General features: G+C 51.2%; 1 protein-coding gene across 1 annotated transcript; it reads right to left on the bottom strand.

The window, feature by feature from the left end:
• Nucleotides 1-8,242: 8,242 nt before the first annotated feature.
• On the bottom strand, nt 8,243-10,174 carry LOC119375437 (uncharacterized). Its single transcript, XM_037645615.1, has 2 exons — nt 9,632-10,174; nt 8,243-9,559 (listed from the first exon to the last, which is right to left on the bottom strand). Exons 1-2 carry the CDS (start codon nt 10,172-10,174, stop codon nt 8,243-8,245), a joined length of 1,860 nt encoding a protein of 619 aa, XP_037501543.1.
• Between the last annotated feature and the right edge of the window lie 4,343 nt (nt 10,175-14,517).

The following is a 14,517-nucleotide window of genomic DNA, read 5'->3' on the forward strand; positions in this document are numbered from 1 at the left end:
GCGGTCATCGTAGTGGCGTCTGAGCTCACGGTCTCCACTGCTCTCGACAAATCGAAGAGGGGGTCAAACTCGGGCTGCTTACCTCGTAGGCGGCGACTCGTGCGTCCATGGACTGAGACAGAAAGTGGTGTTGGGCGATATAAAATTACTTAAAAGAAAATAAAGAGTTAACCCCTGCCTGCTACACCGAAGTATCGGAGGCTGCCGAACATAAATAAAAAGAATAGGATCTGGTATGTCCCAGAAAATTTTGATGAGATAAAAGGAAAGAATAAAAAAGGGGAAATACCACCACCCGCGAAACGACACCCAAGGGAGCGGGTCGGCAAAATCAGGGTATTTGTGATGTATATGTACCATGAACTAATTTACATACGATGTCTTGTCTTCGTCTTGACTCACAATCAGATTCTTCTAGTCTTCGTCTCGTTTTGGTATTCGGTTTTCTCTTGCGGGCCTCTAATGGAGTCTTGCCAGAAGTCTTCAGGGTCCTCACACTGAAGTCCTACTTCGGAATCTTCGTTGTCTTTCTTCTGTGATGACGTTTTTTGTATACGGTTTCCTCACCCCTGCTCTGGCTCTTACATTTGACGCTTGATTGCAGTGTTAACACCATAGTATGACAAATTTCTAACGCAAAATAAATAATAAATAAATAACATGTTAACACAGAGTATGAACAATTTCTAACAAACTCATTACCAAACTAAATAATGCTACAAACTCTTGCACATGATATTTCACGTCTTTTTTTCCCTTTTTTCCCCATTGTATGGCTCCTTTATTGTTTTTTTTGGTACTGCATAATGCTTGCCCTTTTTTCCCCTTCTGTATGCCCGTGTGCAGCATACATCGTTCTTTCTCTTCTTTTTGTTTTCCTTTTTTTTCATTATGTACAGCATATAGTGTCCTCTTCTACTGCTTTTTCTTTTTTTCACTTTTGTATTACATCTACAGTGTTGTATTGTTTTTAACATTCTAAGGCCATGTCCGTTTTGAGATGTATTTTTCTTTCTTTCTTTCCCTTCTAAAATTCCAAGTAACGGACATGCCACTGTTATCCTAAGCCTTTTGGTTTGCCAGCAGTACGGAGTGTAAGACATTTGTCCTGTGATGACGACTTTAGCCTTATGTTTTAATACATGAAGGCTCAATGTTGTGGAGTCGCTATGGTGGCCGAAGCCCTCAGCATGTCGTCTGGCTCATCTCCATCTCTCGCCCTCTATGGTTATCAACTTGCCTACGTCCGAGCTCTCCGGGCCATGACTGCTGGCATAGATTGGCAGTTGTACCCCCCCCCCTTTTTGTTCAAGGGTGAGGCCTTATTTTTGAATGTCGAGATGTGAAGTATCTGGTAGACTTTGCTTCGCTCCATAAAAGCCATTAGTGCTGCTTCCGGACTCCTTTTCTTTTTTTAGGGGGTTATCGCGTGACGGAATCGCCACCGGTAAATTTTTATAGTTCATTTTTCCAATCAATGTAATTTTTTTACACCTTATTATTTATGGTGTCTACCATCTTCTCAAGGACGGCCAGAGCCTGTACGTTATCTAGGAGCTCGTATCTTCTCTGTATGAGATTTTTACAATATTTCTTCAATTGTATTCTATGAGGATGTAGATGCGGTCACTGACCAAGTCGAGGTGAAGAACACAGAGACGTTTCGGTACCCGCACGGGTTCCTTGTTCACAGTAAGCAGGCAAGAGCCGTGTGTCGCTTTTTTATGATAAAATGTGACGTAATGAACGGGTGTAACTAGCAGGTAGATTCCCATCTGTCCTGTTGATAGTGTCCTCAGTCGTCCGGATAAAAACAGATTGCAAAAGTAGTCTCGTGGTCGAATTCTTTTCATTGGCTATTATAGCGGCGTTGTCCCAATGGATGAAGTGACCGTGACTGTCGGCGTGCTCAGCAAGGGCGTTTGGCGCTTTCTTGTTGTTGCTGACGTCTCTGTGTTCCTTTAATCTCCTGGTGAAGTTGCCAGTTTCGCCGATGTAACTGCAGCTGCAGTCTGCGCATGGCACCTTGTAGACAACACCGCGGTATCGCTTGCTGTCTAAGCGATCTTTCACGTTCACAAGCTGATTCCTAAGCTTGTTGGACGGCATGGCGCAACGCGAAGGTCATATATTGAAAAGATACGGCTTTGGGCTTCGCTGACCCCAGGAACATAAGGGACGCCGGCCCGTCTTCGAAGCGACCTGCCCTGGGATGGCTTGGGGTGGAGGACACGATCTTCAACATTCTTAATAAACTTCTTCGGGTACCCGTTCGTCACTAGCTCTCGATATATTGCTTGAAGCTCTTTCCTCATTGCATCGTCACTTGAGCAAATGCGTGTCGCCCCGTCACCAGGGAAGAAACAACGGATTGCTTGTGGCAGGCTGGGTGGAAATAATTGAAATTCATGTAGTGTCCGGTATGCGTTGCTTTCCTGTGCACAGTAAACGAAAGGCTAGTTCCGGTACGGCTCACCTGGACATCGAGGAAAGTACGGCCGCTGTCACTCATATTTTGCGGTAAACTGTATGGCGGCTTCTATAGAGTTGAGCAGACGCAGGAGCCGTGGGGCATCACTCTTATTGACAATGCAGAAGCAGTCGTCCACGTAGCGGACGAATATCTTGGGCTTGGGAACAAAGTCGGCGAGCGCCTTCTGTTCAATGACCTCCATGACCAAGTTTGTCGTAGTAACGGAGATGGAAGCCCCCATGGCAGTTCAGTGGATCTGCTTGTAACACTGCTCGCGGTAGGTGAAGTACGTGTTACTTAAGCAAAATTCCAGTAACTCGCATAAGTCCGCTACCTCCAAAGGTGTGCGCTCCGCGAGCGTTTCGTCCGCCAGCAGGATCTCTCTGCATGTTGCTACGGCCAAGTCGACAGGGACCGAACTGAAGAGCGATTTGACGTCGAAGGACACCATTACGTCGTCTTCACCCACAGCAATGTCGCGCACTTTTTCCACGAAAGCTGAGGAGTTGGCAATGTGTGTAGCTGTTTTTCCGGCGAGTGGGCCCAACACTTGGTGTAGGTAACCCGAAAGTCGGTGCAGCGGTGACCTTGTGAAGTCGACGATGGGCCGTAGCGGAATACAAGTACACAAGCCAGGGATTACTCAAATTAGGAGAAGCTTTTTGAATACTTTCCTTTCAAAACATTAAACTCCGTTTTTGTTGCATTAAATTCGACGTTCTTTTTCTTACCCCATTTTTGTAATATCTTCAAGGTTTCGTGTACTTTATGCTGCAGTTTTCTTTTATAAGTTACTTTGACTATTATAGTGAGGTCATGGGCAAATGCCTGTACATATGTTTTTTCTGGATACTTTTTTGTGAGGACTTCCGACATCATAATTGTCCACAGTAGTGGACTTAATGGGGATCCTTGTGGGGATCCTTTCTTTGTGAAAATATATTCAGCAGTATCTTGAAGTGATTGAGTTTTTTGCCGACGTCTTTTTGATACTGAATAGGTTGATTTTGTTGTTGCATTTATTACTGACTAATTTGTATGCGAGATTAAAGGGGTTTTTGGAATTTCAGGTGTAGAAAGTTTCCCAGTTTGTGTCTTTCGCTTTGTTAAGCATGTTGTTATACGTGTCGTGTTCCTTGTATTCTTTTTTATAGATTTGCCTTATTTCGCCAGTGGCCTTCTGGTATCTTTTCCTCATAGCTCTGACTTTCTTTCTATTTCTAGTTCGGTTAACCACCACGGTTTAGGTTTCCTATCGGGAGGCTTCAGCTTCTTAGTATACTTTTCTGTTAATTTTTTCAGCTTGGAGTAGAATATGGTGAGACTGTCTTCTAGGTCTTGAATACTGTTGAATGTGTGTTCCCTGCGAACCACGAGTCTTGTAAGATGTCGTCTAATATCTTTTTCTTTCCTTTTAGAGTGCTTCCATATCTTTCATGATCTTTTGTGTGTTCAGTGGAGATTTCAAATTTGATTTATCTGTGGTCACTATTATTCAATTCTTTCAGGACTTCCCAGTTCTTATATCTTGTTGAAGAGAAGTGTTTGCTATGGTTAAATCGATCCAGCCTTTGGCTCTTGAAGTTTGAAATGTTGGCAGTGAATTCATGTCGTTTTCAATTGTTAAGTAATGCTTAATAAGAAATTCTAGGATGTCTCCCCCTCTGCGATCATTACTTTTACTTCCCCATAATGTGTTCTTGGCATTAAAATCTCCCGTTATTAGTACCTCGGTGTGTTGTATGGCTTGAAGAGCGGTTTCTATTTTAGATAGGTGTGAGGTGTCATCGGTACCGGGTGGCCAGTAGCAGTTAATGAGTAATATGTCCTTATTTTTGTATTGTATTCGGCTGGCTATGATGTGTTGTTCTACTAATATGGGGAAGGTTTGTATAGCTTGGTTGTGTATTATTATTGTAACTTTGGGATTTTGTGTATGTGCTATATGGTGTGTTTTAGTGGGTGTCCGATGAGATTGTTTTTCCATACATAGGGTTCTTGTATTATGGATATGTGGTGTTCATTCTCCTCTTGATAGTGTTTTAGTGGTGTAGTTGATCGAAGGATCTCGCTAAGTTCGCTTGTATGATGTCGAGCGTGGAGACGTTGGGGTCTGTTGGTTTCTTATTGGTAACGGCTTGAGTATCCATGGTTGCGTGTACTATTCTAGTTTAGACGTGCAGGTAATCTTTCCTTTTCTGCTTGAACCTTTGTGACATAGACAGGGAAGTCCCAGGATATAATTGAGTGTTCATTGGAAGTGTGTCCCTCACCTTCGCAGATGTTGCAGTGGGCGGTGTCTGCTTCGCAGTCCTGTTGGTGATGGCCACGTTGTCCACACGTGGTGGAGCATCACAGTCTGGGGCGATGTGGCCGTGGTTGGCGCACCGTGAACATCTCCGCCAGAAGACGTGGTCGAACACAGGGCAGCGTGACCTGATTGGGAGATCCGTCCTTCCCCCGAGTGCCTTCAGTACGTTGCGGTTTAAGGCGAGGATGACCGTTGTCCCTCTTCGGCCCGGCCATGTTTTTTAACGACTATGTCACCAGGTGTACGTGTGAGTTTGTTTTGGCTGATGATCCTAGCTGGAAGATTTTCATAGTCAAGGTCCTCCTCCAGCCTTATTACCTTGACGTGGATTTCGTTCTCTCGTGGGGTCTTGGCCTTTAGTTGTAGGGCTTTGTCGTTCTGAATCCGTCGGAGGAGTTTGTGTCTTCTTTTGAGGAAGAGATGACAACAATCCCCTCCTTCCCAGGTCGTATTGTTGCATCTGGGATGTCAACTTCAAGGGGGTCGAGTTGATTCCTCAGTAGAGTCGCCACTTCCTTCTCGAGTGAACCCGACGACACCACTAAGGCATAGGTGGGCGCCTGGTCACCAGTCGGAGAATGAGTTCGGCCCATGTGGCCAGTTTCTTCATTTGGTGTTTTCGTGGCTCTGTTTTCTTTTTAACACGAAAGTGTTTTATGCTGGGGTCCACCAAGACTTCAGTGACGTATTTCCGTCACGGAAATGACGTCGAAAAAATATACACGATCAGATGGCAAAGAAAAAAAGGTAGCATCAACGGGCATCGAACCCACGACCGCTCGGTCCGCAACAACAGATGCCGGGCACGCTATCCACTGCGCCACGGTCACAGACTCTGGAGGCTTTACGACCGCGCCTTTTATATCTACCACTCTCCCGGTCGGCTGGGTGATGTTGACCTCTGGGAGTGGTAAGGTAAAGTAATTCGTCATTGCTGTGGCCTCCGCCACTAGCACCTGCAACGCGTTACGCGTCCGTCCCATTCGGCGCGTTTTCAATAGAAGTTGAATTTTGTCAATGAGTTAACACACCGCGAGGTGGCGACCTTTGCCCAAGCGTCGTAAAAGCCTCGGCCTCGCTCATAGCATCACACTAATACAAACCAAAATAGCTCTGCGACGCGTGCCTGCCTCACCCGGCTGTAACACCGCGTTCCCCGCTGACGCGCTTGCCCCGAGAAAAATAGCGGCCGGGCTACCGAGACGGCACGACGCGCTTTGCGTTTCCCTCTTGTCCGGCCGTGGTGTTCAATCACATTTTAACATGCCGCGGCATGGCGACCAAGTTCTGCGTCCAATATGCGACGCTCTTCTGGCTATCACACCTCGTTCTCTGATTACGCTATCATAGTTAACAACTACGGCTACCACAATGGTTTGTGTAATCATTTAACATGGACGTTAGTCGTCGGGATGGAGATGTACCACCAATCATCAAAGTGGGTGCATCCACGTTAAACGGTGCCCATAGCTGCCAGACATCAATATACATTTTTGAAGCTCCCCTTATATCAATGTATGTACAGTAAACATTCAGTTACTTCTGTAAGGGCACGCTTTACTTTCGTGTTATTCCGATTCCTATGACGGAGGGATCGACCGTGTTTTTCTCCAGTTCCTCAATTCTTTTTTTCTGAAAGGCAATTTGTTGTGCCTGTTCGATTATGATGTTCTTGAGTTTGGCCTGTTCCGAAATGACTGTTTCGATCAAGTGAGCGCCAGTTCCACCAGTCAGTGTCGATATTTTGATTAGCGCCTTCAAGGTGTTTTTGTCGGCCTTGGACAATTTCGACAACATCGACCCCTTGTCTCCACAACTGGTTGGGATCGATGCAAGCGAGATCCTGTCATCATCCCAGGTCTCATTGTCTCGATCCTGTCCTTGGCTTTTTGGTGCTTGGGTGTTTTCCTCTAACCCTTCGGTTGTTGTAGTGTCAATGATGTGGTGATTTTCTTGTGTGTGCTGGCTGCCGGCTTCGCGTGCCTTTGTGGAGGGGATTGTACTGGTCGTGGGTACCGAGCAGGGATCTGTTTCCCTTGGGCCTTTCTTCTGTGCTTTCACGTTGTCATTCCCTTGAGGGGGACTTGCGGAGTAGGATGTTTGATTGATGCTGGATGGGCTCTTGAGGCTTTTTGTGATGGGGCCAAGTACTGTTAAACGATTCCCCTTTCCATCCTTCTTTGTAGACTGTCCCACCGCCTTTTTGCCCTTGTTTGAATTAATCTCGACAGCGATGTCAACTCACCGGAGTTGCACAAGAGAAGAAATTCAAACATTTCTCCCTTATTTTTCCCCTTTTGTTTTTCTCTTTTTTTTTCTCTGGACAGAACGGTCTAGAAGAAACGGCTCAAGAGCGGCCACAGCTCAATTTCGCACTGAGAGTCTTCACCGCGAAGCGCCGCGAACAGCGGTGGATCCTTCTGCAGGCTGACCACCGTCCAAGAAGAGGTTGCCGCCGGGAAAGGCGTTGTATGGTTTTCTGCTTGTCTTGTGACGTGACCCAGTGTAGCTGGCATATATGGCAACCCGAACGGAGCTGCAGGGATGTTCTCTTACTACACAAAGTGAAGTTTATTTTTCGAGTAACTCGTCACGACATTGCTTATACACTTGTAGCTCCCTAGCGCGACATGAGCTATATACAATCTCACGTTTCACACAATATATGTGCGATGCGGGTACAGCGGAAACAGAAAACAGCTGGTGCGTCACGACGCCAAGTTGAAGAGGAACAGTGCAACACAAAAGAGGGCGTGCGACCTTATACAACATTTATAGCACACTTATAAACATAAGGATGTGGTACGGCACAGCCCTGCATCTTCGCGGGCTAACAAATTTGCGCGTGTGGAGGCATACAGGGAGGACAAGTGTATGACATTCCCGCTTACACAGCAACGTGATTAACACGTATGAGAGGGGGGGGGGGGCATTGTACAATGATTACGCACTTGTGACATCGTAAAATGCAGGGGGGGGGGAGAAAAGAAACACATAGAACCCTTGGATTCCAGGAATCGGTGAGAGTGCTCGCTGAGATAATCACATCGTCTTGTTAAGTACCGCACAAAGGGGTGGGGGAGTGGGCGGCGTGATTTAGTAAGGGCTGATAGGGATAGACAGTTTCCCGTTTTGATGAAAAAAGAACCTCGTATGCCAGCGCCGGAGAAACGTCTCCTTGGGGGGAGGGGGGGGGTAGTGGTTATTAAGTAGGAAAGTGAAGATATAAGTGAAACTCGCAACTGTCTCTCGAAGGGAGGACACCTCAGCAGTAGTTCACAGGGGGAGGGGGGAATTAAAGAGGATAGTGGAGAGAAAAGGGTGAGAGTTGATAAAATAATAATAATAGTAAAATAAAGGGCGGGTAGGTCTCGAAGTAGGCACAACACGGGAACCACAGAGACGCACCGAAAAAAAAATAGTAATAATAATAGTAAATAAATAATTAAAAAAGGCAATCAAACACGGTCTCTAAGCCCGCTGCCGTCAATGAATTCCAGCAGCGCGGAGAGGGCCTGCTTGACTAGGTCGCCACGACACTCCGGGAAAAGGAGGTCCTTGTCACAAGACCGTGGTAGGCCAAGCCTGGCATAAACATCAAGCATGGTCTTCCTGCTGGCATCCAAGGCGGTGCAGTGGAGAAGTAGATGCTGAAGGGTTTCGAGTTTCCCGCAGTCTGCGCAGTATGGACTGCCTTGGCCAGAGAGTCTGTGCTTTCTTTCGGCAGCGTAATGGCACCCGATCCTGAGTCGAAGTAGGAGGCGGAGGTCACGTCGCGAGAGTCCCTTGGGTGGGAGGCGCCGTGGGGCGTTGCCGGAGGCAACCCGAGGATCGGGATGTTTGCCTCGAACGTAACGGGTGACGAGGAGGCGACCAACGTCCGCAGAACTCACGAAGTCGGTGAACTCGTTGCTGGGATCGTGTGCCTCCTTCGCGGCACGATCGGCGTCTTCGTTCCCGGGTATCCCGACGTGAGACGGCACCCAGTGAAGCGAGAGTTCGCAGCCAGACTGGAGGACGACTCGGAGTTTCCTGGCGACCCTTTGGGCGAGAGGATTGCCGTCTTCTTCACGGGAAACAGCGGCCAAAGCCGCGCGTGAGTCGCACAGGATCGCGGCCGAGCAGACGGCCGGCTGCGCGCTGAGGAATTCCGCCGCCAGATTAATAGCCGCGAGGTCGGCAACAGTAGAGGAGGCGGGAGAGTGAAGGCGGCACTTGCGAACGGCCCGGAGAGATGGCGCGACGTAGGCCGCGGCGGCGGAGCCGTCGGGGAGCACGGATCCGTCAACATAAACAAGCAGACGCCCGGCCAGCTGATCGTGCAAGAGAGCGGCACATTCCTGCTGCATAGCTGCGAGGGGGGTGCGCGCTTTCGCCTTGATGCTGCCGAGGGTCTTGCTAATGACCAGGGGGGTGTGGCGATAGGGTGGAATAGCCGGTAGGCTGAGGTAGGGCGCGTCCGGTACAACAGACAGAAGCTCTCTCACCCGCTGCCCCATTGATGAGTGAGGTAGAGCGTGTAGTCGGCTGAGCAGGATTTGTCCCTGCGTTGTGCTTTTGAGTCGCAGCACATGGTTGAGTGCCAGTTTCGTTACTCGCAGGGAGATGGGTGTCTCCCCGGCCTCAGCGAGGGTGGGGCCCACTTGGGAAGTGTGGGGGAGTCCAGAGTAGTCCCGCACGGCTTCTCGGTGATCGGCGTCGAGGGCAGCTAGCTGGCAGGCACTGAGCGAGGTCACCGGTGCCGTGTAAAGGACGCGGGCCGATGCAACGGAGTTCTAGACTCGGAGTGCAAGGGCCGGGGTGCAGCCGCGGCCTCGCCCAAGGAGAGTGCGTGCGGCGCTTCGCACCTTGCGGTTGCTTTTCTGCAGTTCGTTGACTGCCGGCCGCCAGTTGAGGCGGCTGTCGATGGTAACTCCCAGGTAGCGTACCTTCTTTTGCCAGTCGATAGGTAGGCCCCGGAGAGAAAGCCGAGGTGTGGTAGAGCGCGTGCACGCCTGGGGATGGACGAGTAGAGCCTCCGTCTTGGAGGCGGCGAGGGTGAGTCCGATCCCAGTGAGAAAGGCATCGACGGCGTCGATAGCCACCTGAAGCGCCTCGAGGAGGCCTGAACGGCGGTAGCTGGGGCCATAGACAAAGAGGGCAATGTCGTCGGCATATATTGCCGCGCGCACTTCACTTGTAGTGTCGCAAGGGATATAGTCAAGGAGCTTCGCCAGCACCAAGTTAAAAAGAAAAGGGCTGAGAATACTGCCCTGCGGGACGCCTGCAGTGACGGGGCGAGGATCGCTGATGGTGGAGCCCACGGGGACGCGCAGTGTGCGGCCGCCCAGGATGTCTTGGAGGTACGAGAGCATCCGCCCGCGCACACCGAGGTCACGAAGTGCGTCCATGATCGATGAGAGGGCAGACAGTCGAATGCGCTTCTGACATCGAGCAGCACGAGAATGCCGTAATCGCCGCGGAACTTGGCTTCTTGTAGGGTGGCGATGACTTCCGCGAGAGAGTCGAAAGTACATCGTCTAGGGCGAAAACCACTCTGTTCAGGCGGGAAGGCATTGGTTGCAGTGGTGACCCAGCGGAGGCGCCGTAGTGCCATGGCCTACATGGCTTTTCCAGCAGCCGACGTGAGAGAGACCGGTCGGTAGGAAGCGAGCTCCGTGGCTGGTTTCCGTGGCTTGAGGATGGGCACCACGAGCGCCTGTTTCTAGCTGGGGGGAAGCTGGCCCGTGCGCCACACCTCGTTGTAGGCGTCCAGGAGACGGGGAAGCACAGAGCGGTCTATGTTGCGTATGACTTGATAGGTGATGCCATCCGTTCCCGGGGCAGACCGCTTGGTTCGGTTGTTTAGCACCGCCGTGAGTTCACTGAGAGTGAGCTCCTCCGTGCACAGGGCTTCGATCTCCAAGAGGATGCCTTGCGTCGGGAAATATCTCTCGGGAGAGAAGAGCGCTGCCCTGTTGAGAGTGGGCAAGGGGGGCAGTCCTTGCGGCGGGAGAGGGCAGAGAGGAGGGGGGGGGGCGAACTTGTCGGCTAGCAGTTCAGCCAGCTCCTGCGTGGTTATTCGCATCGCGACAGCGATACAGAGAGCAGGGCTGCGAGGCGTTTTGGTACGTAAAACCGTGGCGAAAATGCGCGAGGCCTTGGCGTGGTTTCGGGGGTGATCGAGGGAGTACAGAGGCTGTCCCAGCTCTGGGAGCGTCGATGTTGGGCGCGCCTGCGACAGGCGGCGTCGATGCGGTTATATACTCGCCAGTGTTCGGGTGCGTGGGAGCGTTCCGCGATGATTTGTGCACGGCGCCGCACAGCCCGGAGGTTGAGAAGGCCAATGTCGGGGACGGGGTTGCCCGCGGGTACGTTGCAGCGGATGATGGCGGCGTTGTGACACTCGGAGAGCGCGGCGAAAAAGTCGGCAGAGGCTGGCACTGCAGCGCACAGCTCCCTGAAGCGCGGCCACTTCACTACACTGTATGTGCGAATGCACCTGATGTTGGCTGGGTGGGGGCTGACCACAATGGGATAATGGTCAGAACCCTGTGAGTCCGGTGCACGCTTCCACTCGTAGTTACACGAACTGCCGACGAGAGTGAGGTCGAAGGTACTGTCAGTAACTCCTCGACGTGCGAGGGTGCAGCTGCCCGTGTTGATGATCAGAAGACCGGCGCTGTGAATTGCAGCGAGGAGGTCATAGCCGCGGCGATCGGTAGTGCCGCATCCCCATGAGGTGTGGTGAGAATTAAAATCCCCACCGATGACTGCATCGCGATGAAGTCGACCGGCGAGGCGGCAAACAAAGTTGGTATCCCATCCCAACGAGAAGGAAGTAGCGCGGACGTAAACACTCGCGACGCTGGTGTCCGTGGCCCCCATGCGTACGGTCAAGGCGACGGCCTCGAGTGAGTCGCTCATAATGTCTTCGATATCCACAGTGGCGTGCGGAAGGTCGGCCCGTACGTAAATGGACGCGCGAGTCTTGCCGGGGGCATGGGAGGCCGAACTGCGCGGCACACCTCAAGTTTGCACTGAGTGCCACTGTGGTAGCCGATGAAGCCGGGAAGATTGAGAGTTCCGGCGCGAGCATAGGTTTCCTGCAGAAGGAGGACATCATACTCGCGCCCGAGGAGTTGGTTGGACAGCTCGGCGTGTCGGCAGCGGAGGGAACGGACGTTCCATTGGAGAATCCGCGGCCGATACACATTGTTGCTAGCCATGCTGGCTGAGTGCGACGTGGGCGGCCAGGGCCGCGCTGCAAAGCTGGAAGACGGGTCCATCTTGCGGGAGGGTGCCGATGAGGGCCTGAACTGCAGCAGCAAGGCCTCCGAGGACGGCATCCTTTTGCACCTCGTTGTCGGGCGCCGGGGATAGGCCGGCCTCGAATTCATTCGTTAGGTGTATCCACACCAGCTGTCTGATGCCGGAAACTGCGGGGTAGGCCACTCTGACTGGCGTTTTCCTTACCTCCGCCAGGCACCGCCGTTTCGATGTCACGAATAGGGTGCATGCGACTACTACCCTGGCGAAAGCGCCTCTGTTCCGGTCTGGTGTCGGGGGCGGGCGGATTTTGAAATCCTTGGCCACCAAGCGCCAGACGGGCGTCGCTGCGGGGCACTCGAATAACGCGTGCTCAGCCGATTCGTCTGCTCGGCAGTTGGCATAACTCCGAACGGTGCGGAAAGCACAACTCCGAACCGGTGCAGCCTTTCCCATGATGGGAGTACTTCCCAGTTTTTTTGTACAAATAAAGTCTTGCACCTCAATGGGAGGCCGCGACTCTGCTTCGCTTTCGTCTTCCAGATTCCGGTCGTCCTGTTGTCAGCAGACAGCCGGCGCCTCGTTATCTCCTTCACTATGCAGACTGGCGGATCCTTGTCTATGTCGCAGTCTGCGGCCTCCGTTTCAAGCTTGCGCCTGGTGTTTGCCGCCGTCTTGTAGAAGATGGAAGGAGATTCCGCCAGCGGGCCAAGGTGTCTTTCGGCGTCGAGGAACTTGACATTCGTGCTAGACCAGTACCGCAGGAGGCTCCTTCCGAGAAACTCGCTTGCCTGCTGGAAAGACCGTGCGGTTTTCAAGGCGAGCACCTTGCTAGTGGTCATGACATAAGGGGGGACCAAGGCCTCCCTCGTTCACTCGTATCTGGAGTAGAATACATCTTATTGGCGCTGGCTTGCCATACCAGAGGAGGTGGCCTATAAGCTTGTTGAACTGATTAACTGTTTTTGATGGCATAACAGCGATGCGGCTGGCGTAATTGGCGAAGGGGCAGATGCTCGTCTTCACGGCTAAGGCCTTTTCCGGCAGCGTAAGTTCAAGGTTCTTGACTCGGCAGACCACACGTGGGCCCTCTCCAACGCCCTCTGCTACGTGGTTTTCGCGACGCCACTGCAACTGAAATAGATGCCCTGCACCTTCACCATGTAGACCGTGGTGATGGTCCCGATGACCTCTTTGGGGAAGGAGCCAAACATGAACGCCCTGCTCTTTCCTATGTTTATTTCCGCTCCTGAGGCTTCGGCTAGCGGTTAAAGGTGCTCCAAAATCTGCAGAAGATAAATGTCTCCTACGCAGAGGAAGACATCGTCGGCATAGGCAAGTACCTTGACCTCGTCCCTCCTCGTCAATGGGAAGCCCCTGATGCGTTCGTCGCCCGTGAGACTTGTCAGCAGCGGCTCGATGGACATTATGAACAGAGTTGGGCCCAGCAAGCAGCCTTGCCTTCTGCCCCGCGTGTAGTTGAAGCTTGGGGTTGCGGAGCCGTTCACGGCGACATTACAACTCAAGTTTTTTGTATTGTAGTCCCACTAGTTCGACGAAGTTCGCTGGGAAGCCGAACTCTCGCAGCACTTGCAGCAGGTAGGCGTGTTTCACTCTATCAAAAGCCTTAGCCTGATCGAGCGAAAAGAATGCGTCGGAGAGCTTCTTCAGTGTCGCGTATTCGAACACGTCTCTACACTCTTAGCAAACGACCGCTTAAAACAACGCATATAAGGCGGAAAGTAGGTCAGATTTTCGACGCTTATAAATGGCTCTTCAAGCGGCCTGCTTATACGGCTCTTTTATGCGGCCCCTGGCTAAGCGGCTCTTTCTTATGCAGCCTAAGTTTATGCGGCTCTTCCATATGCGAGGCCATCTCGTTGCCTGAAGGCCGTTTAAAAGTGACCGCTTAAAGTAACGCATACCGTCGATTTGGTTAAGCGGTATTTCAGGTCAAATCTGCCCGGCTTCTATATGGTTTAATATGTGGTACGTTTCGCAAAGTTTACAAAAAAAAGAAATTCTTCTACATTGTAGTTGATCGTGCAGTGTTCCTCCTTTTTTTCTTTCGTTCTTTTCAGCCTTCCAACTCATGAATACGCATTTACACATCACAAGAACTCTGCACAGAGAATCACAAACCATGTATCAACACACGCACTCCACCACGGGCATTTGAACCCAGGCCAAACGCGTGACAAGAAGACACTGTAATCACTACGCCACCGCACCATACGATCTTAGTGGACTTCCGCGGCTTTATATATGCACTTCACGTTATCTTGGACGATTTTACGATCGGCTACAACGCTATCATTTTGCATATATGAGAGGCATCGTTCGCATATAATGCTCGTGTATACGTGTGCACGACCTTAAGCGAACCCTCGCCGGCAGTCACAGTCAGTTTGTGTGTGGAATTATTTCTCGTCCGACGGCTTCCGCATACCGCACGGAGACAGAGGTGCACGATGAACGATGCGTT

This window comes from Rhipicephalus sanguineus, chromosome 11 (genome assembly GCF_013339695.2).
Source record: "Rhipicephalus sanguineus isolate Rsan-2018 chromosome 11, BIME_Rsan_1.4, whole genome shotgun sequence".
NCBI lineage: Eukaryota > Metazoa > Arthropoda > Arachnida > Ixodida > Ixodidae > Rhipicephalus > Rhipicephalus sanguineus.